General features: G+C 40.9%; 2 protein-coding genes across 11 annotated transcripts in view; both read right to left on the minus strand.

The window, feature by feature from the left end:
• The window catches only part of donson (DNA replication fork stabilization factor DONSON), an 8,339-nt gene extending 5,925 nt beyond the window's left edge, over positions 1-2,414 (minus strand). For 2 of the 3 annotated variants that reach the window (XM_088397866.1, XM_088397856.1), the window contains exons 1-7: positions 1,832-2,413; positions 1,304-1,378; positions 937-1,137; positions 692-870; positions 491-566; positions 241-343; positions 88-175 (exon numbers count right to left, since the gene is read on the minus strand). In XM_088397866.1, the coding sequence (XP_088253992.1) occupies positions 88-175; positions 241-343; positions 491-566; positions 692-870; positions 937-1,137; positions 1,304-1,378; positions 1,832-2,260 (1,151 nt within the window). In that variant the 5' untranslated portion in view covers positions 2,261-2,413. Of the gene's footprint in view, positions 1-87; positions 176-240; positions 344-490; positions 567-691; positions 871-936; positions 1,138-1,303; positions 1,379-1,831 lie in introns of all 3 variants that reach the window. The other variant, XM_088397876.1, reaches the window with a different exon arrangement.
• Positions 2,415-2,765: 351 nt separating this feature from the next.
• The window catches only part of runx1 (RUNX family transcription factor 1), a 36,324-nt gene continuing 16,857 nt past the window's right edge, over positions 2,766-22,232 (minus strand). Inside the window, exons 4-14 of one of the 8 annotated variants that reach the window (XM_088368514.1) lie at positions 22,126-22,194; positions 14,527-14,637; positions 13,229-13,254; positions 12,985-13,099; positions 9,872-10,011; positions 9,685-9,795; positions 7,719-7,875; positions 6,029-6,133; positions 4,951-5,202; positions 4,246-4,392; positions 2,766-4,168 (exon numbers count right to left, since the gene is read on the minus strand). In XM_088368514.1, the coding sequence (XP_088224640.1) occupies positions 3,630-4,168; positions 4,246-4,392; positions 4,951-5,202; positions 6,029-6,133; positions 7,719-7,875; positions 9,685-9,795; positions 9,872-10,011; positions 12,985-13,072 (1,539 nt within the window). In that variant the 5' untranslated portion in view covers positions 13,073-13,099; positions 13,229-13,254; positions 14,527-14,637; positions 22,126-22,194 and the 3' untranslated portion in view covers positions 2,766-3,629. Of the gene's footprint in view, positions 4,169-4,245; positions 4,393-4,950; positions 5,203-6,028; positions 6,134-7,718; positions 7,876-9,684; positions 9,796-9,871; positions 10,012-10,843; positions 11,174-12,984; positions 14,638-22,125; positions 22,195-22,232 lie in introns of those variants that run through there. The other 7 variants (XM_088368513.1, XR_015857060.1, XM_088368515.1 and 4 more) reach the window with 7 other exon arrangements.

Here is a 22,232-nt window from a genome sequence, read left to right on the forward strand (position 1 = left end):
AAATGACATTGAAGTGTTACTAAATGATAGTTTGCACGATGCAGTATTTAAGCTTTGCACTGATATTTGCAACTTTAAAAGACTCACTCTTTCTGTTGCCGTTCCTCATCGCAAACATTCTGTTGCTCTCTGCTCGTCGTCCTTTCCTCCACTAGAGGCAGAGTGAACTCAATACCTGACCATCAAAAAGGACGGGAATTAAAACCACACAACACCCATTTGGCTTTGGAAATGACTCACCTTCAGCTTTCATGGCCTCACGGAGCCCTCTGGTCGTGGGAGAAACCAGGGCGTTAATGCTGACGGAGCCTCCGAGTCCCGCGGCGCGGAACAATACTGTGAACTGACCGTCAACAGGGACAGGCACACAAATGCTTATTTAGGTGAGTATTGAGAAGAAGGAGATAATGTCCTCGGAATTAAAGCATAAAATGAGAAAAATACTTTTTTATCTTAATTATTTATTTACATGCCATGCATTGTAAACTACCTGATAGGAGCAGACATAGAAGTAAGGACACAGTTTGGCCTTTAGTAGACTGTAGAGTGATGACAGACTGGCTGACCTGCACAAACAGACAGAAATGGTTTGAAAATATATAAATATATGTCAAAACACTTGTAAGTCAAAGTACCACTCACGTAAAGTTTTGGTTTTGCGAATCATTTTTGAAAGGGCTCACATCCTTACCAGTCACTCATGAGACCTCGCTGCAGCTCTGCATCATGTGCCCAGGGGGCGCTCTTCCCAGTAAACCTGCGCTCAGCATTGATCCTGGGGAACAGTGGCACCCAAGACAGGCTGGGATGTTGCCAATAAATCAGACTCTGCTGGAAGGCACAGCGAAGCTCCGTGCATGACTTTGGATCCTAAAGGAGGAACGATGGTATTAAATACCACACCTTTTTTAAGACACCACGACAATGTCGCTGTACCTGTAGATTGTGCGGCCATGTGCTAAAGTGTGCTCGGCAGTGCTGGCTGAGCCCAGACGCTTCCTCCTGAGCTTTGGGCTGCTCAGACCAAGACAGCGACAGCGAGGACGTAAAAAGTAGACGGGTCTTCAAGCTCCAGTCGGCCGGATACTCCGTGCACTGAGGGGCCGCTATGGAAAGAGGAGAAATGGCCCGTGGGCTCTAGATGGAAAGACAGGAGATTATTTCATTGTTACATTTCAACATCCTTATTATGATATGTATTATAACACGCAACCCTTTTTGTAGTGATGACATTTTCTGAAAATTTCATGTCATAATTATTCTGAAATGTTGCAAAGAGCATATCATTTTTTTGCCCTTTTACCTTCAGGAGTGGTGTTTTAACGTTGTCCTCACTTTCCTCAAAAAGAGTGCTATCTTCAGAGAGAGACAAACCCTTCTGGAATGGGCAAGAAAGATTAAGATGACCTTAAATGTACAGCTGTGCAACGACGCATTTCAAATCTCAAACACTGGCATGTGTCATGTTAGTTTGTCATGAGAGATCATTAGGTGTGCTATGAGAAATGATTTAATTGCCCCTGATGGGTTCAAAAACTATTCATTTATATTTAGCATTCTGTATTTAAACAAACACACAAACTCAAAAGTCCAGGAACTTAATCCCAACCCACTTGCAAACGAGCAACAGAACTAATATCAATGTCCAGACATTCAACAATGGAAAAAGACGATTACTATAACAATACGCACATGCATATATTCTTTATCCTCAGCAAAAAAATAAAATAAATAAATACTGCCATTGTCGTCTCATGTTCATTTAGGCGTATAATCGACTGCCAAAGGTGGTCAACCAATGATTTCCAAATTGAACTAGAATAGAACTAACCTGTTTGTCGTTTTCTTGTCGTCCCATAGCTTCGACTTTGCTCATCAATTGTGAGAAAGCCAAGTCATCGCTTTTTCTTATGAGACCTTCTTCCCTTGTTGGCGGCCTTTCTGTCGTTTGCTCGCCCGCTTCGTCGTCGTTAAGATCGAGACATTTCTTCTTCGGACTGTGTCTGTTCTCAATGTTTGCGAACGGGTTTCTGCGCTTCACCCCAGCGCCGGAGCTTGTGTGGTTATTGAGGTAAAGTGGCCTTGGCGAGAAGGGCCGGACACACGACGATGACGACGGGGAAGAGACACTTTGCTCGGTACCGCTGGTGTCACTGCTCGGGCTCGAAGAGAAAGCTTCGCTGCGGGCTCTTTTCCTTCGCATTCGCATAATTTCCGAAGGTCGTTTGAAGCTGGGAGAATAGCCCATCTCCTCGGACATTGTGGAGACAGCAAATTCGGCCGGCAAGTCCAAAATTTAACAATCATGTAATGTTTATATAATCCACGGATATTTGGTGCTTTTAAAACCTAGCGCCTGATGGAATGACGTATCCGGTTCTTCTTCGCCGTTGTCTTCTTCGTTTAGTAAAATGGAGGTTGATCATGATCATTACTGCCATCTAACGGCCTGGAGTATGAATGGAAGAATAAGACCGTAGGGAGTTTTGAAATCTTGACGTGAGAGAAAATGTGTTATGGCATGGGCGTTTCTAGCCAATCTTTATTGGGGGGGGGGGGGGGGGGGGGGGGGGGGTCAAGCACTGCTAATAGTCAATTTTATCTTTTTTTTTAAATTACATCATCTTAATAATTTCATTTTAGCGGTAGATTCAATGACCTGATTAAAAAAGGATGTTGCTGATTTTAGATTTACTGTATTTTAGGTGACCGGTATCCTTATTAGGTGTTTAAGGCAACAAACAAACAAAAACTGGTGGCAGTGGTTGAATATGACATTTCATCTTTTATTTCCAGGTATGTACATGTGAATTCAATAAAGAATTTAAAAGTAGCCTCGTTTGTTACAAAAAACAAAAACAGCATTTTGGGTGAGCTATGCACAATTTGGAGTTTTAAATGAAACAAACATGCTTGTTTTTGGAATGTGTGAGGAAGCTGGGATGTCCAGAGAAAAAGCCCACAAGCATGGCGAGAACATGCAAACTCCACATGATAAAGCCTGAGCCGAGAATTGAACTCCAAACGAGCTAAGCATTCACTCTGTGTTGCCCAGCCAGCGTTCAACAACAACAAAAAATACTACAGTGGTACCTTGACCTACAAGAACCCCCCCCGACTTGCACGTTTTAGAGCTACTTGCTGTCACGTTGTCCATTTTATTTTAATAAGCAAAAATGTGACCACTAGATGGCGGCAGCAAACTGCATGTCCTCCCTCACCACGTCCATAAACTTGGTTGTCTGAAAACGGCTGGATTATTCTTTTTTTAATTCTTATTCCAAAAACGCAATATTAATCAACTTTAGACTTGTGGGGGCACATACAACATATTGTAAGGAAGGTTTTGACTTTTTGGTACTTTGGAATGGATTCATGTAATTTCTATTTGTTCGAATGGGCAAAAGTTGATTTGAGACTCAGGTGACATGAGGAACAAGCCTGGTTAAATGGAGAGTCACTGCACCACTGTAATAGAAGATCTTCTGAAAATATAAATGTACAAATATGACCTTTAACCTCTGTGATTGAGAACTCCTGCAAATCAGTAGAGCTGCTGACCTTCACACTGCCATCAAAACCTTGTGATGATCACAATTGGTGTTGATAAAAATATTTGTTGATCCCCGTCAATAAGGTCTCCAGACAGCCTCGGCGTTTGCCGGGGAACTACTATGACTGGACTCCACCTCCACAGCCACGCCCTCGTTCTGATTAGGCAAAGACGGGTGCAGGAGCGGGGAGCCTGTCGAAGCGTTAGTGCAAGGCGGTAAGATTCTGGGCGGGGAACGAGCGTCACCGCCGCCGCCGCCTCCCCCGGCCATCATGGAGAACTGGTACGAGCCCGCCGCCGTGGAGTAGTACACGTGATACGGCGAAGAGGTGGACTGGAAGGGCCTGTTCTGGCCCTGGTGTGGCGTATTGGTCGGGTACGGAGGCGGCAGGTAAGTGTGATACCTCCCGCCAGGTGTGGTGGCCATCGCTGTCGCCATGGTGATGCCGATGGCGGCGTTGGAGACGGGATTGTGCGGGGGAGTATAAGTGAAGGCAGCCGTGGGGGGGTAATGGACCCGCGGGTCCGAGAAGCGGCTGTCTGGCAAGGAGGGGACAGAGGTGAACGATCGTTCCAAGGTCATCCTCGGGTCACTAAATGCGGCCAGGTCGGGACCTGAATGAGGGCAAAGTTCACGGCTTATGCGTTTGTTCTTTCGGCGTGATCGTCATTGTTAAATGTGTGCGTGTTACCTGTAAGACGTGAGGACAGCTCGCCTAGCGATGAGCGACTTGGTGAAAGGGGATTGGTCGAGTGGATGCTAGGTGTGGTTATCTGTCCAAGATAGGGATAGGATTGGTCGTAGGACCATGATGGAGATGACTGCATCTGTCGCCCTTCTAAGAAAAGGACAGAATGAGGAGACTTGAATTTCTTGCCACATCATTTGGATTTTGGTTTTTCAACACATCAAGAGAACGTCAAGGCAAACATTTTATTTATGATAATAGAACCTATTATAAACACGGCATTGTGGATACTTTTGCATTTGTGGAATATGAGTGAAGCAGCAACATCAACCTGCTTTTATAGATAAGTACGTATAGATCCGCGTTGTGAGCCAATCTGAAGCGACATCGCCACAAGGCGGCCATTTTTAGACAGGACTGGTCAATCACTCATAACATTAGAATTAGTGGAGCACAGACTTTAATATTAGATTGCTCAACTCGGCCAATTTTCGAACGGCTTGTGTTCCCTTTTTTCTTTGGACATATTTAGTGCGCACGTGTATTAGTTTACTTCCAGCGTCACTACCAGGCAAATAAGAGGAAATGATACCATCGTTTAATGCCTTCGTTCCGTAACGAGGAACACATACGATTCATGTTCTGCTGTGACAGAGAACTACACTGAAAAAACTTGGACATTACTAATGCCTACTTTGTGTCACATACCAGTTGCCATCTGGGTGTGGGTGGGGCTGGAGAACGTGGCCGAGTGCAATGCGGCCGCTGCCGTGGACTGACGCGTGGTACAACCGGAGGGCTGATGATGATGATGATGATGAGAATGATGATGATGATGAGGATGATGGTGGTGTGGGGGAGTCACTCTCATGGAGCTCCGCCTCAGCTGCTCCAGCTCTGTGAGTCTCTCGGAAAAGGCCAACGAGCCGGGCTTGATGTCATCCATCTTCTGGCGATGACCTAAGAGAGGATTTCATTACTGAGCTTAGTGTACAGTGGCATGCCTTGTGTGTGTGTGTGTGTGTGTGTGTGTGTGTGTGTTTATGCACATGTGCACATTGTCTGCGGTGTTGGTTACATTTCCAAGCTCTTAATGGGTGTAATCCCTAGCTATTAGAAAGCCCCGCCGCCACAAATAGTGAAAAAGTGAGCGTAATTGACACCCTCCCCAAATGGTTTATAATTGCCCAAATAGATGGCACAAGATGAGGTCAAAGCACTTTTTGTACGACTGTCGTGAACGGTGAAAAAGCGCAATTAACAGAACCCCATTGAAAGCTTTAAAAGTGCCACAAGATGGTGCCAAATCACTACTTTTTTCTTCTAGCCTTTGTCCCCTTCAAGAGAACCCCCCTGTCGTTAATCGTGAAATAAAGGGAGTAATTAACCCGGACTCTCCCCATTGGTTTAAAACTGCCTATTTACGCCAGAAGGTGGCGCCAAAACACTCCTTTTCAAGGAGACAGGCAAAACCCATGTCTCCTAAATTCAACGAGGTTCCTTGTCACCCAGATGTCACAACTTGGTGACGTTCCACAGGGGGAAAAAACAAAAAAGTAATAGTGAACTGAAAATAGGCGGTACTTGACTGTATACCCATGTGTGCTTGTCCAAAGTATGTCAGTATGCGTGAGAGACCAGTGATGGTCGTGCGCAAACGGAGCTGTTAGAGGAAGTTGGCATTTGCATCGGTGACTCACTTATCGCTGCCATTTCAGAAGCCAGGATTCAAGTTTCCAGCTTAGCAGAACAACATGACTTGATGACAGCAGAAGGTGTTACTCACGTCGCGGCTCTCTGGGCCCATCCACTGTGATTTTGATGGCTCTCTGGTATGTCGCCACCTGGGCGGGATTGGTGAACACTGTGATGGTCAGGGTGAAACTTTTGCCTATGAAAGGTGAACAAAGAAAAGACACCAAAAAATGATTTCAAAACAAAATGGATGAATGTTATCATTGTAAAAATCGATATTTTATTCGATCCCAAACTTACTTTAAGCAGACACAATTAGTTGTGTTTCTTAATATACACGTTAACAATCTCTTTTTTTTGTTTTTTTAATCCAACTTGAGGACGAGAAAAAAAAAAGTGCCCCGTGTCACTCGTGTGTTTAGAATACGCAATTCATGTTTTGTAGCAACCAGACAAAAGAAAGACACCTGAAGGTAAATCGAAAATGTCCACAAAATGAAAATAGGCAAATTATATTTTAAGTGCATGTAGTAGTTTGAAGTTATTTTGTTTTGCTCTACTGGCTATAAATATCAGAAGCATAAATGTTATACTTTTATATCACTTATGTGAAATTAATGAAAAATAACACAACTGAATAAAACCCAAACAATACATTAAATATAATTTTAATTTTGGTTACACTATACTGACAGTTTTGTCTCATATTTTGATTATCTTATTAAGATACACGAGGCAACGTTTAGAAGCTAACAAAGAGAGCAGCTGCAATGTGTTAAAAAAAAATCAATTAATGAATAATATTTACTATTTTATCTGTACATTTAATCAGGACCTGACACTAATACAACAAACCAGGAAGCTCTGACTAATGAGTTAATAAGTTAATATTTTCTTCATCATCACTACTACCAATGCTGTTTGCAAATAAGCAAATGTGACAACCGTTGCTATTCAAACAAACTGCCAGTTGACTTCCTCTAGTAGTCTTTTGGTGACTCATCCTCAACACTCTAGCATTGTGTTCACGTTATGGTCGGAATTTGCAAAATATGCAATAAATGTAAAAGTCTACTACATTTCGCAACTTCAAGAGAAGTCTTGGAGTTTGAAGGCATGCGATTAGTCTTAGTAATTAACACCAGTCAATAAATACTCTGCAGAGTAATAAAAATGATTTTTTTTTTCTGAAACATCATAGCTATATATTTTAACTGGTGGTATTGCACAGGCTTGTTATCAAATTTAAAACCAAAAAATAAAAATGTCACATAAAGCCAGCTCTTGTTGAAATTTGCTTCGTGTAACCAACCGTAAAAAGTGAATACATTTTTTTTTTAAATTACAAATCCATGGGAACAGCGCACGTTCTATTCCAAACAAAAGTCTAAAGAAGACAATCCTTTGCAAAAAGCAAAGAAATAATGTCATTTTAGGCGCCACAAGTTGGCAAACCCTTCTGTCATTTTTCAGTAAATGTTGACCTTTTATTTGCATGTGTGGAAATAACAGATCTTTGTTTTCTTTTCCTTTTTAAAAAAATTCAACACATAGCAGACACTGTAATGTAAAACGTTGCTGTTTTAAATAGATAAGTTGAACTATTTGCTTAACTGTGTGCCAAGGAGAAGAAGAGGGGGGTGCTCTACCAGGAAGTTTTTTTTTTTGAATAATGAATTCTACTCACTTGCACTTCCCCCTTGTATATGTGCAGTATATGTCAGAGTGGTGCATATTTTTGCACGTGCGTCTAGTTTTGCACAAGTGAGCAACGAGCATACCCCTCCCGCTGCGACCGACGAAGCGCAGGTCATTGAATCGAGCCACTTGGTTCTTAATGGCGGCCGTGGCGTTACGGAGCTCTGCCGAGTAGTTCTCGTCGTTGCCTGCCATCACCGTCACCATGGTTCCGTCAGGGACCTCGCCGAGGGCAACCACCTGATCGGCACCCAGAAAAAAAAAAAATCGGCAATTCATTACACAAAAAATGTTCGAGTATGATAAATCAGTACTGTTCAATGGGTTTAAATTAGGGGGTTCAAACTGTGGCTTGGGGACCATATGAGGCCAGGCATCTTTTTTTTCCGGTCCACGGAATATACTAAATATAGCATTTGACTTAGCCCATGTCGTGATTTAAAAAAAAAATAAAAATCGCGATCAATGTGACAATCACGAAATAGCTGAACTTAATATAGTGACAAAAATGTTTAACACTGAAGAGAAAATTCACCCTCAGAATAAAAATGTGCCATTCATGATTGTTTTACTTTCTGCTCTGTGTCAAGGTCTAATTAACTTAAGAAAGGATGTGCTCTACTTATTGTTTGTTTATTTTTTTATTGACCATATAAACAAGTAACTGAAATATTAGTATATTATATATTATTAATGATATAGGATCCCTATTTTTCCCATTTTTCTTTTAACATTTTCTCCATGAGACTTATAACTTGATTTTGCATCAAATACTACTCCAAGGAATTTATTTTCAGATATTCTTTCTATGTCAATTGAGTTTACCGTAATTTAAACTTGTTGTTCGGATTTATTTAGTGCCGAAGCCAACTTTGTTATGTGATAGTTTACAAATATCAATTTTATATAGTGAAACATTTCAGTGACTTGTTTTTTTTCTGTATCTTTGATACCGATTGGTTAAATGGACATCATGGTATTGATGCATCCTACCAATAATCTGTTGTCAGGAAGAGGTAAGTGGCACTTCATTAGGATGCGTAACACAGCACGCACGGCGTGCACACGTATGATGGCAAGTGTGAGGCCCGCGAGCGAGCCAGCGAGCTAATGCAACAAACCCACTAAACGAGTCGGGTCGGCGGCTAAAAGCCACTTTTGCCACAAATGCATTTTGGCCCCAAAGTGCAGGAAAGACGCGCACAAGCGTCAACAGGATGTAACGAGACCATTAACCCATGAAAATATCCAACTTCTGGAATACATGGAAAGGACTTGTACAAATGTGTGTTGGATAATGGAGCAGTTAAATAATTGCTTGCAGTTTACTGCTAAGCCAGAGCGGACTAGGTGCATCCAACAAAAAATCCCGAAAAATATAAATATTGGATTGGATATTCCGACCAACGGTATCTTACATTAGGAACATCTGATGGCAAAGAAAACTGTCTCGATATACGGAAATGAAATCTTGGCTTGAGACATTGAAAAAGTCATTTAAAAAGCTGTCAAATCTACAATTGTTTAGTTCAACACTAAGCTATTCCGGTGTATGTATATGACAAGAGATTAAATGTACCTTGTGGAAGGAAGAAAATATGTGTTCTGCCTGTCAATATACGTCGCCGACATAGACAAGTGGACGAAGATCAATTAGGTAAATCGGATGATTTCACAACTGAGCATCTCTACCAGCACACCGATACGGTGGCATGCGAGGGAGCTAAAGCACCGGTGTCAAACTGAAGGCTCCGGGGCCAGATGAGGCCCATCACATCACTAGATATGGCCCGCTAATCCAAATCATTTGCTTCCTCTTCATGCTTCTTGCTGGAATAAATTACAAATAATCTTCATTTTTAATGCTACTGAGCGTTTTTCTGTGCTCAAACCTTTTTTCAAAATGAACTGAACAATAGTTGCCATGATTTTCGATATGAAAACGATTTTGTCCATCAAGTATATGATGAGATGAAATGACAGTCTGGATGTGAGGAATTCTTCCAAGCAGGATAACAGACAAAAATAATACAACAAAGGCTTTCTGACCTTAAAAGCAATAGGCAGGGTTTTGTTGCACCTCCAGTGTGTGGGCAGCACCGAGCACAAGAAGTTGGGACTGTCCGTCTTCACAAGCTCGCCCGGATGATCTGAAAGCACCTGCCAAAGAAACCAACAAGTATTTAGTTTTGCGAAAAGAGAATAAAAACACGAGAGCCACTTGCATTCAACCTACCATGTCACGGTCGGCCATGCGCAGCTTGCCCACCAGGGATGCTCCGCCCCCGGCCTCCTGGGCACCCAGAGCCTCGGCCATCTTTCCCCCCGAGGCGAGCGTGGTGGACGGGGGAGTGTAGCGCCGGCCGGGGCAGGGGTCTGGAAGAACCATCGATTGACACATCACAACGAAAACACTTTTGCTCCTAAATAATTACAAATAGTTGGAAACACAAACACCGGGCATAGGAACAATTGTGACATATTCCGAAGAGTTTGAAGTCATTTGACAACAACATGTGCTCATGCCTCAGGGCAAAAATGACAGGTCAGATTTGGCACACATTGTACCTCAGCCTCAGTATTGCATGCACAAAACTAATACAAGGAGTTGGCATCAAAATCTCCTTCATTTACAAAAATAATATTGCTCAGTTTTGAATGTCATTTGCAATATGTTTTGTATTGTCAGTGTAGCCAATGGTGAACTGCTGGACAATGACATGAGACCGGCAAAGTAATTATTATAAATATAGAAGACTTAATTTATCTCACAGGACATATAAAGTATCTAGTTGTCTAATATAAGAGTCATATGTAAATTTGGGCATAGCAAAGCAAATTCAGTTTTGCATTATAACCTATATTGCTTTCACTGGACTAATATTTACTAATATTCTGACATTAGTGTTAAGAGATTGAATCACTTTCAAGTATGATGTCAAAAATATTTTTTACTCCCCACCCCAAGTAATAAATAAAATGTGTGCTCAATAAATATCACTCTCAGACGACCCATATGGTTTTACAGTTGATTTCTATGCGTTACAATTAAAAAGTACATTCATCAATTGATCTCATAAGACTCGTATCTATGTTAAAAATACTTAACTCAAAACGCAATATGAGTCATAGAGTGAGTGCATTTTTCTTCGACCCTGTATAATGTAATAATAAAAATGATAATCAATAAAGATAATGACGGCTCTACCGTATTTGGCGTCCCAAAGGAAGACCATTTGTGCGACTCTTTCAGTCAATAAACGCCCAGACAAGTCTCCCTTTTCTGGATGATGTAAATCCGTTACAAGTGCTGCCGTCTTGAATAACTACTTCCTTTAGTTTGTTCCCCCTGCGCTCCGCGAGTATTGAAAAAAAAATAAAAATAGTTGTCACAATCTTCAAAACAGCTGAGCGTTTAAAACCGCAGACGAGAAAGGGGACAAAAAAAAGACATGTCAAGCTTGTTTGAACGCGGAGAAGTGCTCATAATAGCACACCGACACATTCGTGCGCGCGTAAATGACCATAGACGCTCGCAGCAACTGAATTTTTACCGGAATAGCCCACGTTTGGGTTTCATCCGGGAAAGTGCGACGGTTGCTCATGCTGTCAGCTGATTGGTTGTTGAGCTGCCAAGAGCGATGATGGAAGGTGGAACGGGCCAATCAGCTTCCTGTCCGTCCGCGAAGGTGGGTGTGTCTTGGATGTTGGGGAGGAGGGTGCGCGCGCGCGCGTGTGTGTGTGTTGGTGTGTGTACGTGTGTGGGGGGGTCCTACATTGAAGAGCATCAACAAAACTCCACTTTTGTCCTTCAAAAACAGCTCTTTGAGGAGATCCGGGAAACCTTTTTTTATCTTCCTGAAATCTCTACTTTCTTCACAATTCAGCTTCAAGCCTTTTGGCTCATTCAAGATATCTGAAGAGATATTTCCCACCCAAATTCCCACCTTTTCAGTATTCAACATTTTCCGAGAAAAATAAAACAATTAGGAGAGCAGTTTTAAATGTTTTTACCTGATCCTTCCATATTTCCAAACAATTCCACCTTCAAACGGTTCGAGACATTCCAAACAATAGCTTTTTTAAAAAGATATTTCCCAACTTTCCCCAATTTCAATGTTCCATATTTTCCAAGAAAAAAAAATCCAAATGAATAGACATTTTACAAATGTAGCTAATCCTTTCACAGTTCTCATTTGATTCCGACCAAATTCCAACTTTGCAATGATCTACTAGCTCATTCAGACATTTACAGCGCTACTCTCCACTTTGCAACAACTCCCATTTAAAATGTCCAAATTAAGAGACATTTCACATATTCACAACTACAATTATTGCAACTTCAAATTCTTCCTTGACTTTGGAAAATGTGTTAAATTCCTCACCAATCTCCCCGAATTGAAGAACTCTCATCATACCCCTACTGTTATTAATTTATCTATCACGTTCAACATTTAATAATACGGTCTCTCAGTTCAGTATCAGCTTTCCTGCAGTTTTTCAAAAATCTCATTCCAATAATGATGTCATACCATTTTTGATGTGGTGCTCACAATAATGTGACATAACATCAAGGAATTTGCGTCCACCTGTCGAAATAGTCCAGGTCAGCTTTGAATGCCTCCATCCTGTAGTTAAAGCAGACCAGTACCGCTTTATGGCCAATAGGGGACAGTGAGGGATCGAAGGCATAGCCAGTAGATAGTACTCAAAGTAATTCCAGTTATATCTATTTAATGCACGCAATTGGTAGGGGACGAGGTTCCCTGATTGGACACACAACATGAAAATAATCTAAAGATTACAAATATAGTCATATAATATAGGGTGATTTCATTTACAAAATGTGTTTTTTTATTTCAACTTTTGTTGAACAGATAGTTGACCCGACTTTGTCCACTAAATATTTGGTATGCCAAACTTTCTATGGAGTATATCACGGAATTGAGTGCGTATGATTTAAGTCAAGTCAACCTTTTATTGCCTTACAGCTGCTGTCGGAAGAGTTTTAAGAAAACGCCAGTCTGGCCCTATGGCCAAAGGGGAATGATAAAAAATGTAAACGCCTCTTTTCTTGTCTGGCCCAGAGCCGGCCGGACGGGATGTGATTTGCCCTGGGAAATATTTATAGTCAACAGCCATGTGTACTCTCAAAAAAAGAGAGAAAAAATAAAGTCATAATGTCGTCTTTGTCTTTTTGAAAACAACAAACATCAATTGCACAACTTTTTTTTTTTTCTCAAAGCTAGATTGATCAGATAAAATAGTTCGGCTTTGTCTTAAAAAAAGGTCAACGTGAAAATTTTTACCAAGAGAGAATTTAATCAATGAAAGAAGTTGCGGCTTTACCAAAGAGTTCGCTGCCCGATCGGCCTTTCCTCATCAAGAACATCGCCAAGGACAGTGGACCGGAACCGGAGAAAGGTCCCGGGTTCATGCTGGGATCCTCGACGGGTGACGACCGCTTGTCCGATTTCCAAGCCAAGTAGAATGAAAATGAGAAATTAGAACAAACCCATCAAAGAATATTGAAAAGAAATCAGATGAATCGAAACTTAGGGTGATGATCAACCCCGAAGAAGAAGTCACTCACCTTCACCGGCAGTTTTTATACTCATCCTTCCCCCTCGAGCATGTAGAAAAAACAAAACATCAAAATGTGAAGGAAGAGCAGTCAGTCAAGCTGAATTCATCTTGGCCTTTAAAGCTCGTAGCCACAGGGGACATGAGTCCACTTTGCCCTCAGGCGCTTTCGCAGCTACTAATTTCCTTTTCACTTTGCCGCTCAGTGCCGTATTTTCCATTTTTTCGGGTCGCTCCCGTCATTTCCAAGCACTTCCCTTCCATTTTCATCTTATTTGTAAGTACCATTCCAATTTTTAGTCTTTAGTCTGGTTTTTTTTTAGGCTTACAATAATATTTAATGTACTATTGGAGTAAAACCTATGTCATATTTTTGATGTAGGTCCACTTCACTATAATCATGTTAGTCCTTAAGGTGGTGGAAAAAAAGTGGAAAAAGTTTGAGAAGCACTGCAAGCTCCTTCCAAAATAAAAATATATACTATATATTTTTGAGAAATTTGAATATTATGAAACAATTCAATATTTAAAACTACTGGCTTCACACTTTAATCACGTGAAACTTCCTCCAGGGCAAAGCCTGATTCCGAATGAATGTGTTTTTTTTAGACGAACCAACATTTCTGGATCAAAAATTTGTGGTCTGGACTCAATGTAAAGTTAACATCCATGTTTTGAGCCTGTGCAAGCACAAGGAGATCACCTAAACTCAGCACCAAATCATGAACGTCAACTTTGTGTTTGCGTGGTGCTGTCCATGGTGCTGAACGAACACTTTGCCCTATTGGCTTGGACTTGGGCATTTCATCGATACCACAATGTATCGTAGTTTTAGTATCAAGTATTGATGCTCTTGTTGGAAGAGTAAACATTTGATTTAAGAATTTGATTGTGCTTTGATGAGCACAGCAGACAAGTAGAAGTATTGGTTCAACTTTAAGTTGCGTAAAAAAAAGTAGAGATCGAAATGTATTTGAGAAATATTACGAGAAAATATATGCAATACCAGTTTTGATAACTTGCTGCAGTAACAAAAAACTTGGTTGCTCACATAATAGTTTGTCTCTTAATTAGAAGAAAATGAAACGAGGTTATATATTGCTGCGACTTTTATGCTAGTCAGAAAAATGCTAAATTAGCCAATCATACCAACTGAAAAGAAAGGTTTTTTTGTTCATTTTTTTTTAAGATTCATCAGAACATGGCAACAATGCAAATCATTCCTGTGACCGACAACATCAAACAATTTTAAATAACATTACGCTGATTTGATAACAAAGTATTTGTACTTTGATATTTTGCACCTACGTCACAACATCTGCTTGGCTTCCAGGCCGTGCGTGTTCAGCCCTCTGAGTGACTGGCGACCAATCCAGGGTGTGGTCTCCCTAGCCCCAGTTGACCTTTAATGAAGACAAGCTGTAAAGAAAATGGATGGATGGATTTTTCTTGAACGCACATCAAAAGCCAGCAGCCTTCTGCTGCACCAGCCCGAGGGCAGCGACAATGGCAAGACTCCAATCAATATTGGTGTGCGACGGTCCCAAAACGGCTTTACTCGACACAACTTGGCCAAGCCGAACAAGAGATTGATCGGGAGGCGGCGGTGTAGCAAGTGGCCATGAGGCGAGGACAAATAATGGGAAACGGCCCGGCGCGGCACAAAGTGGTTGGCTGTTGATTTGTGCGCCGGCCGGATAAACGCAGCTTTCAACTGCTCTCATCAAAGATGAGAAACTATACAGAAGACAAAGTCGCACACCTTTTCTATAATTCAGTGGGGATGCAGTTAACTGCCGCTTCAAAGTAATTAATTGATTTTCTGACAGTGCCGTTAGCGGGACCGGCGAATGACACACAAACACATAAAAATACAAGAAATAAGTACAAATGAGGAATGTATTACCGTATCGCCTGTTAGATTTGGTGTGAAAAAACAAACAAACATATTTAATCATGTGCAACTTGGCACGATTGAAATTTTCCACAGTAAATTGGGACTTGTTTGAAACTTTTTATGAGCAGGAATTGCGCAACGCCAAAGCAGAAATCTGTGTAGCGCTGATAAAGCTCTTCCTGCATTGTGGTCACTTTTTTTGCATTTTTATTCTTTTTTTTGTTGAATATTCTTTGGCCAAATTCAGTTAAAACTCCTTTTGAATGAATCATGCTCGTGATGTGTGTATTATTCTTTTACTGAAAAAATGCAAACGTCTCTATAAAGTAAGTGAAATGATGAAAATCGATATTTATTTCCTTACCCCCTCCCCCGAGACCAAATCGCCGCCAAGCATCTCATTATCTAAACGTACCTACCGTTTGTACTATATTTTGTTTTGACTGTTTACAAGAAAAATGGAATGCATCAAAGCAAGACCTTCTCTTTAAAACAGCCGAAGAACTGCACCACACGCTCCTCTCTCACTTCATCCTATCAGCGATGTTATAGTTTGAAAATTGTCAAAATGATTTTTAAAATAATGCATCATTCATCCCATGTGCGTCGGCGAGTGTGTGCATATTGAATTATTCAGCCAGACGAGCGGCTAATTCTTGCTAAACTAACGATTGATTTTCTGACACAAGAAATGAAGGACAGAGAACGGTGAACAGCGGCTGGCTGTACGGGGGTGGCTGGCTGGCTCGCAAGGGGTTGAAGGTGGGAGGAAGATGGGGAGGGACAGGGGGAGTCAAAAGTGAGAGCGCACGTGTCGAGTGACACCGGGGCGGAGTGAGAGGGCCCAAGAGATGGGAGGCAGGAAGAACCGAGAGCCTCCGGCAGTGTTTAGTGCAGTTTGAATAGCTGAGCAGGTGCATTAGCCCGAGAAACTCTCCAGCGTCCAAACATGAACTCTTTCTCTCTTTCCGTGTCGGCTGAATTTGGATGTGCTGAAGTTGATCGGCAATTTGGCCTTTCTTGCACCCACAAACAACATTTGACAGCTTCTCATCAAAACTTGGCTACATTTGAGGCCATCGTTGTGATAATGGACACATCAGATTGGTTTTTCATCCATTCATTCATCTTTTTGGATGCTTCAATACTTGCATTTTTTGACACTGATCACTTGCACTTTCATCCAGGGACTGGAACTATGACCTACTTATTTCTATTTTATTTCTATTTGAAAGACTTGCATTGGTGCTTTGTATTTTTTCTTCAATTCATCATATCGAATGATTGACCAGCTGACAAACTCCGATAACAGCGACCATTCTATTGACTTACTGTTTGTTCGACCAACAGCTAGATAATTAGCTAGCTATCAAAGTTGTTAGCTAGCTTGCTATTTAGGTATATATGAGCTAGCACAGTGTGTGTTTGCGTGCGTTCATGATAAAACATATTTTTTAATGGTCAAAAGTGATACATTATACATTGATACTTATTTAGTTTGTTTGTTTTTAACATCAAGCTCATGCCAGCAGAGGTGTGCTGTAATGATGGAGTTCCCCAAAGTGATCATCATTCGAACCCTCATGTCAAAATAAGTCTCCACATGTAACAAGAAAGCATTTTCAAATGTTCAACAAGGCATGATCAATTGATCTATCTCCGCAAGCGTTTGTTAGCGTTTGGCGATTGGGCTTTTGCATGCTAAGTAGACTCCCTGTAACAGAATCATTAAAGTGGAAGGAGCCAACCAAATGAGCCAATCAGCAGCGCCACCGCACGCATACGCATCAAATCCCAAACGAGCCAATGAATAAATCAGAAGGTGCAGTCAATGTGTGGAATTTACAAGAATAGAAGGATGCTAATGGCTGCCAGCCACATACTGTATGTACACATACACATCAAGACAACACTTTGCCTCCATTTTTTTTTTTTTAACCACAAAGTGGGGACAAATGGGGCGCACGCCAGGCGGAGCGAATGAGGGAGAGTGTGAAAAGGGTGAGGCGACTCTTTGCATGACTTCTTCGTTAACCGCAGCACTGATGGGACCCTGCCTGGCCTCGCCCTGCACGGGACAGCCGTCCCGACCAGACTTTGACAAACACAAAGCCGCCATCTCGCCCATTAAGGGTCGAAGGGACCCCGTGCGGTTAGGAGACGTTGGAAACATCCGTAGAGCTTAGGATGTTCGCAGACTTCATCGATCGTCAAATGGCTCTTCGCTGTTGGCGGTTTTCTACTGTCGGCGCTACAAAACTTTGAGGCGAGTTCAAATCAGCGGGGAAGTGCAGTGAAATAAGCCAGCAGCGCATAAAACAGTCGGAAATAACACGTCAATTCTTGTCGCTCCAGCTCCCATCTACAAAATTGTCTCCCTGCGCCTAAATGTTTATTCTAGTCATGAATGTTCCAATTTAGCTATCGTTTATAAAAAAAAAAAAAAAAAAGCATTCCAATGACAAGCCACATTACCCTTCAGTGCCATTGACGGTTATAGACGGCAAAGATATTAAATGGGTTGGCAGTGATTGAGTTAAATAGTCTTACATTTTGTCATCAGTTGGATTTTTAAAACAGAACTTTTCTCCATCCCTAAACACACTATCCAGTTGAATCAACCATTATTTCGCAAGACAGGGAATTTATGTCTTACAGGTCACTTAGACGGGTCACGTTGCAGACAATCCGCAAAATATAAGACCGACAGAGGCAAAATAGCAAAGCGGTGAAAAGTCTGCACCACTTGACAACCAAGAGCCGAGCCTGGGAGCAAAACAACTTACAACTGCCTTAAAGTTGAATTATGGGCTACGAAAGGGTAACGTTTGCATCACCTCGTCTCAAAATCAGCCACCAACAGACCTGTTGAGTTTCCTCTGCTGTCGTTACCTGACGCACACGCGCAAGTGTAGCCTCCAGATAACCACCATATGACCGGCCTGAGAAAGGCAAAGAATGTCGGCAAGTGGAAACGAGATTGTGCAGCACTCCATATCCACTGGCCAGAGGTGTAAATTCATGACACAAATGGAACAAAACAACCAGCAATGCACCTTGATATATGAGCATCTAAAACAATAACACGACACATGGATGGTTTAAGACCCATCGAAGCAGCAAAGATTAATGGAACGGGAACTAACCATGAGAAGAGACAGGATGGATTTCAATAAAAACAGGACAAATAAATAGAAGAAATGGTATGGCTGCACCATATTGTTGAATTTGCAGTGGTGAAATCATTGCCATTATATATATATATATGAGTATTTCTAAATGCATTGAGTTAATTCCTTCAACAGACAACTCAACAGTGACACTGGAAGAACATAGCCCAGTAGACATCCTACTGCGTGTGTTCTGGGAGCGCGCAGTGGGAGAAGGCTCAGTGTTGACCCCTCCCAGACAAAACATGACCCCCAGCTGCAACTTCCTGGATCCAATCAGACGGACAAGGCCGAACGAGCGCCTGCTCAAGACAGAAGATCACGTCACCATCACGGTAACTGAGGTCAGACAACAAATCAAGAATAAGGAAATCATTACGGATACTGAAATTCTCTTGTTATAATCCCTTCATTTCTTTCAAAGCAATAAGTCGATTTCAAAGGTAAGAAAACTCAAATCACACTAGCCTGTGTTCCTTTGGTCATCCTCATCGCCCCGCCCGGCCCGCCCCCACAACCCCCCACTGAGCTCCCACGACATCAAAATAAATCCGACTGAATACGGCTCACATCTTTGTGCCAAGTCACTCTGTGTGTGTTCTTAGCAGCTGCTAAAATACAACAGAATGAATCAACAAACAAAAGTAAACATCAAGTCTTTGGGGAAGGTGCAGTTTTGCGGTCAAATCTAGACCATTGTCTCCTCGGGTACATCTCATTTCTTTACGGAGAAATGAGACTTTCTCAGGGAGACGTCAATCCAAAATGATGTGTGGGACAAATGGAGCACATGTCAACTTGATTTAGATTTTAAGCGGAATTCAATTGAACTCACATATGTTCAACGTCGTTCGGATGATTTTGACTCAAACGTTGGTTGACAGTAAACTCAGCTCACTTCATTACACAAATAATAATTCTTCAATGACTGAATGAAGATCCTCCTCCTATCCATGCAAGTACATACTGTAGCTCACATATATTATCATCTTTTTAAAACTTAAAGAGTAGTTATGTTGTGCACTAAATAATTTGCATCATTCACAAGACAACACACACACACACACACACAGAAAAAAAAAAAGAATGTCATCTCAGGCTAATGAGGTGTGTTTACTGTATCTGTTCAGTGCCGTCTCTGTCAGTTAGTTTGGGGTGTCAGCAAATGAAATAATTGGTCCCACGAGATTTTTAAGAGTGCGGAATTCGGTGTGTAGTTGCTCTCTATTGGCCTCGCTCGGCCTCTCAACTTTTTCTTACGGGCTTCTTTTCAAAAGTGCTTTAAAACAACACGTTGAATTTAAAGTGGAGTTAATATCTTGCAATACCCAATTTGTCGTGCTTGATTTTTGCCAGAGTAACATATGTGACTTCCTACCAACTCTCGGATTTTATTAGCCCGCCACATGTGCAGCTAATGACGACTTAACGCCCGTTTGGGACGATGACATGTTGCGCGTGTCCATATTTATGACCTAACGACGAAACTTCATGATTTTTTTAACGTTATGTTTTGTTCTCTGAGCAGTTTTACGGCCCCGGAAATTTCACAGATCATTAGACAATGAGTGGGCGGGAACTAAATACTTTATATTGCCCACTCTGAGCCATTGTGATGACCTTTTTTAGGGTCTTCAGGGCTAAACGAGCTGACACTATTACGATCTGAGGGAGGTGTAGAGTACGTTGCTAATGTCACAAATCGCCTCGGGTAAAACACACAGCGACACGCAAAAATGAAGACGAAAAGAAGAAATAATGGAGGAAACTGCACATTTAGATGTATGCAATCTAATAGGTATTTAAAAGATGATAAAGGTGATATAAAATGTATTTTATCAGCAAAACAAATAAAAAGTGGTACGGAGGAATATTCTGATTCATTTAATGGCATTTTTGCAATAAAGAAAATAGATATTCAATGATGACAATTCAGCAATTGCTATTTTGATACTGTGTGAGGTACCTATACTCTTTGTGGATGAATCTATTTTTCTTCCATGTATACTTACGGCCAAAGCAAATTATAATAATATCTCAAAACCATTTAAAATAAGAAAATACTCAGAATTTGACATTAGTCAATCTATAGGAAGTCAAGTCATTTCTCAAGTCTCTACAACTCTTGGAAACGTGATGGGCAAGAGTTCTGGTTGGAAAAAAAAATTACAAATTAGTAATAGAATATCCAAGCGTAGCATCTGTGAATTACGAAGAAGGACAGTACAACAGGACTTTAGCATTATCTTTAGCCTTCATATGATTTTTAATCCTGCAAAAAAATATTTTGCAAGATTGGTTAGAAAATAAAAATGTTTTGTCTTTTTTTGACTCATTCTCCTTGGCATGAGTTGAGCTTCTATTGTTCTGGACTTGTGGTTGTAAATGTCCAATTTCCTACTGAAATGAGCGCACACCTGTTTTCCAAACAACAATGCAGCGCACGTTCGTGGTAAGCTTAATGCCTCAAGTTAGGCGTGGACAAGCCTCCTTGCATCTGTCACGTCTCGCACTTCCAACTAATTATTAAGCTCACACACACACACACACACGTGCAAACTTGGCGTGTAAATTGTGGGCTGTTTTCTGACACAAGATCGCTACGCCTCGTCCAGCAGCGTCATTATTGCCAACGTGCATATGTAATTAAAGGTAAGGGAAGCTGAGTAGAGCGGCAGATGGCCACGATATCATATTTTTTGATGGCTTTCACCGCACACAACAGAGGCAAACAGACGTACAAATTTGGCGCTGTTTACTCCAAATGGCTAATCATAATTTTTACAATGATCTTATTTAGAATATTTTTTTTATTGTTGCTTGTAAGAATGATTCGCTGTGTTGTATTGCGCTCACCTAAGAAGTACCTGCTTCCGTCAAAAAAGAAAAAAAAATGAAAAATTGATATGGGCAAACAGATAAAGTGATGCTAACCCAGTATAATTTTGTTAGAAAATTCAGCAAAATTATGGAGACTGTGTTTTTTGAATGCAGCCCATTTTTTGCTTGGAAAGCTTTTAATTGGTTGGTTCACTGCAGCACGCAATGTTTTAAAGTTGAGCTAGCTTGCTAGTTCTTTGAATTTTATTTGAATTTATTTTTTATTTTTATCTAAGTTTTTTACTCAGTTAATGTCAGCAAAAGTTTGGAAACTAACGTAAAGGAGTTGAATCATTTTTACCTTTCTTTTTTTTTTCTAAACATGCATCTGTACCTGAGTCTGGCAGTTCTATGATGATGAGGGTTACGTCTCTTTGTCCACCATCCCTCAAATAAGTTATGAGCTTCACAAACAATCAAATATATTGACCAGACACACACACACACACACGAAACACGAAACACGCACACACACCCGAGTGCATCGTCTGCCGTTCTGTACAGCGGGTCCAATATGCAACATTATATGCTTCCGTACCGACTCCTCAGTGGACTAACCTCGTTGGTCTCGGTCCATTGATCTCATGTTTGGTGCCACCAAGCTTTCAATTGATGACTGATAAGAAATGGAAGCGTTTTGTTTCTTGTCTGTGTCACATTATCTACCCGTCTGTTTCATAAGAAGCAATCTGAGTTTATACGGTACAGTCCGAAAGAATTGTGGGAGAAAAAACAGTGGGTACATAATTCAAGGCCAATGTTGTTTAGTGGTCACAATGTTTATACATATAGACACAATTTTATTATCTAAAAAAATAACATTTAATATTATTTAAATCATATTTAATTATTAAATAATCTATTAAAATAATTATTAAATAATATTTAATATTAATTAATAATATTTATTTAATTGTATACATACATACGTATATATACAATTTTATTATACTAACCAACCTGTTGGTATGTGCTTTTTGCGGACCATTCATCCTCGGGTGGGTTGAAGAGGGATCGGTTCCTCAAATTCTGAAAAAGAAAAAAAATAATCAGTCAGTATCCAGACT

This window comes from Syngnathus floridae, chromosome 2, assembly GCF_059516105.1.
Source record: "Syngnathus floridae isolate MCC-2025c chromosome 2, RoL_Sflo_1.0, whole genome shotgun sequence".
NCBI lineage: Eukaryota > Metazoa > Chordata > Actinopteri > Syngnathiformes > Syngnathidae > Syngnathus > Syngnathus floridae.